The sequence below is a fragment of the Phaethon lepturus genome, unplaced genomic scaffold (genome assembly GCF_000687285.1).
Source record: "Phaethon lepturus isolate BGI_N335 unplaced genomic scaffold, ASM68728v1 scaffold24968, whole genome shotgun sequence".
Taxonomy (NCBI): Eukaryota; Metazoa; Chordata; class Aves; order Phaethontiformes; family Phaethontidae; genus Phaethon; species Phaethon lepturus.
In genome coordinates, this window is record NW_010560096.1 from 6,524 (window position 1) to 7,915 (window position 1,392).

Genomic DNA, 1,392 nt, shown 5'->3' on the forward strand with positions numbered 1-1,392 from the left:
CTCCCCCTGCCCATAGGAGATGGGCGCGAGGGCCCCTGCCGTGTATCGGCCCACTCCTGGCAGCAGCTTCTGCAGGTCCACAGCCGTCCTGGGCATCTGGCCGGCCAGCTCGGATACCACCTGGCAGAGAGGGGGCTGAGGTCAGGGGAGCCGCTGGGGTGCGTGCGTACAACCCATTTTACCTCTGTAGCCTCATGCCAGCAGCACACAGCCTCAGCAAGGCAGGACCGACAGGAGCCTGCACCAACCCACGGGCTGCACAGGGCTTCGGAAATGCCCCCCACACCCCAGCACCAGGGCACCTTCCTTGCTGCCTCCTGCAGACGCCTCCCTCTGGAGTAGTAGCCAAGTCCAGCCCACAGCTCGTTCACCTCCTGCTCCAAGAGACACAGCATGGTCTTAGATGAAGAGCCACGAGGGCAGGGAGAGCACCCGGCCCCAACAACGCTCACCTCCAGGGACGCCTGTGCCAGAGCCTGCAGCGTCGGCCACTTCTGTGGTACAGAGGGAAGGGGACAAGTTAGAGACAAGCAGAGCCATGCTCTGCAGCTGGGGATCTGCCACAGGCAGTGGACAGTTTCCAAAAGGGGCTTCCTGTGAGCACAGGACTCCGTGAGGAACAGTCACCTGCATCCAGCGGTTGTAGTAGTCGATCACTGTAGCCACCTGCGTCTGCTGGAGCATGATCTCAGACACCCACACTGCAGGCAGCAGGGCAGGGATCAGAGCAGAGGCACCAATGCCACGGCCATGTTAGTACTGGCTACGAGCACTGCAGTGGCATCCAACACATGGGAACCCTTCCCACCACCCTCCTTCCCCATATGCTGCCCCACAGGAACTCCCTCAGACCCAAAGTGGCTCCCAGAACCCCCAGAGCCTTGCGAGTGGGGTCAGTGGCTCCCGTAGCCACCCTAGGCAGCTTGTTTCAAGGATGGCGACTGAAGCCACGTTTCCTTGCAAGGCCATATTGCACATCTTTGTCAGGGGTAACAGGCAATAGGGCACCCCATGCACCCCAGTCCCCACTCCTCACCGGCGTATGCCCGTCTGTCAGCATCTGGCTCAGTTGCTGCCTGGAAGGGGAAGAAGATGGAGTAAGAGGAGCAGAGTAACACAGGACCCCACCGGAGCGGCAACCTGCATATAAAATAAAATTGCTTGTGGTGTGATTTGAACACTGCGGTAGAATCTACATAAAAATATTTCCCCCGGGTGCAAAGGTCCCACAGGAGGAGCTGTCCCGGGCCCGAGCCCCTCTGCGTGGGAAGAAGTCGCAGGTAAATTTCAATCCCACTGAAGGGCCGTGCAGTTCCCAGCATCTTTCAGACAGACGTTGCTGTAAAGCTGACGGCCAGCCCCAGCGCCCCAGCACCGCCTAACCACTTGCTG

General features: G+C 59.9%; 1 protein-coding gene across 1 annotated transcript in view; it reads right to left on the reverse strand.

Moving 5' to 3' along the window:
* The window catches only part of MUTYH (mutY homolog), a gene marked incomplete at its 5' end in the record, with an annotated part of 4,628 nt that extends 3,552 nt beyond the window's left edge, over positions 1–1,076 (reverse strand). The window contains 5 exons of the mRNA XM_010293577.1: positions 11–120; positions 303–374; positions 453–494; positions 628–701; positions 1,037–1,076. Coding sequence (XP_010291879.1) covers positions 11–120; positions 303–374; positions 453–494; positions 628–701; positions 1,037–1,076 — 338 coding nt within the window. The remainder of the gene's footprint in view (positions 1–10; positions 121–302; positions 375–452; positions 495–627; positions 702–1,036) is intronic.
* Positions 1,077–1,392: the final 316 nt, after the last annotated feature.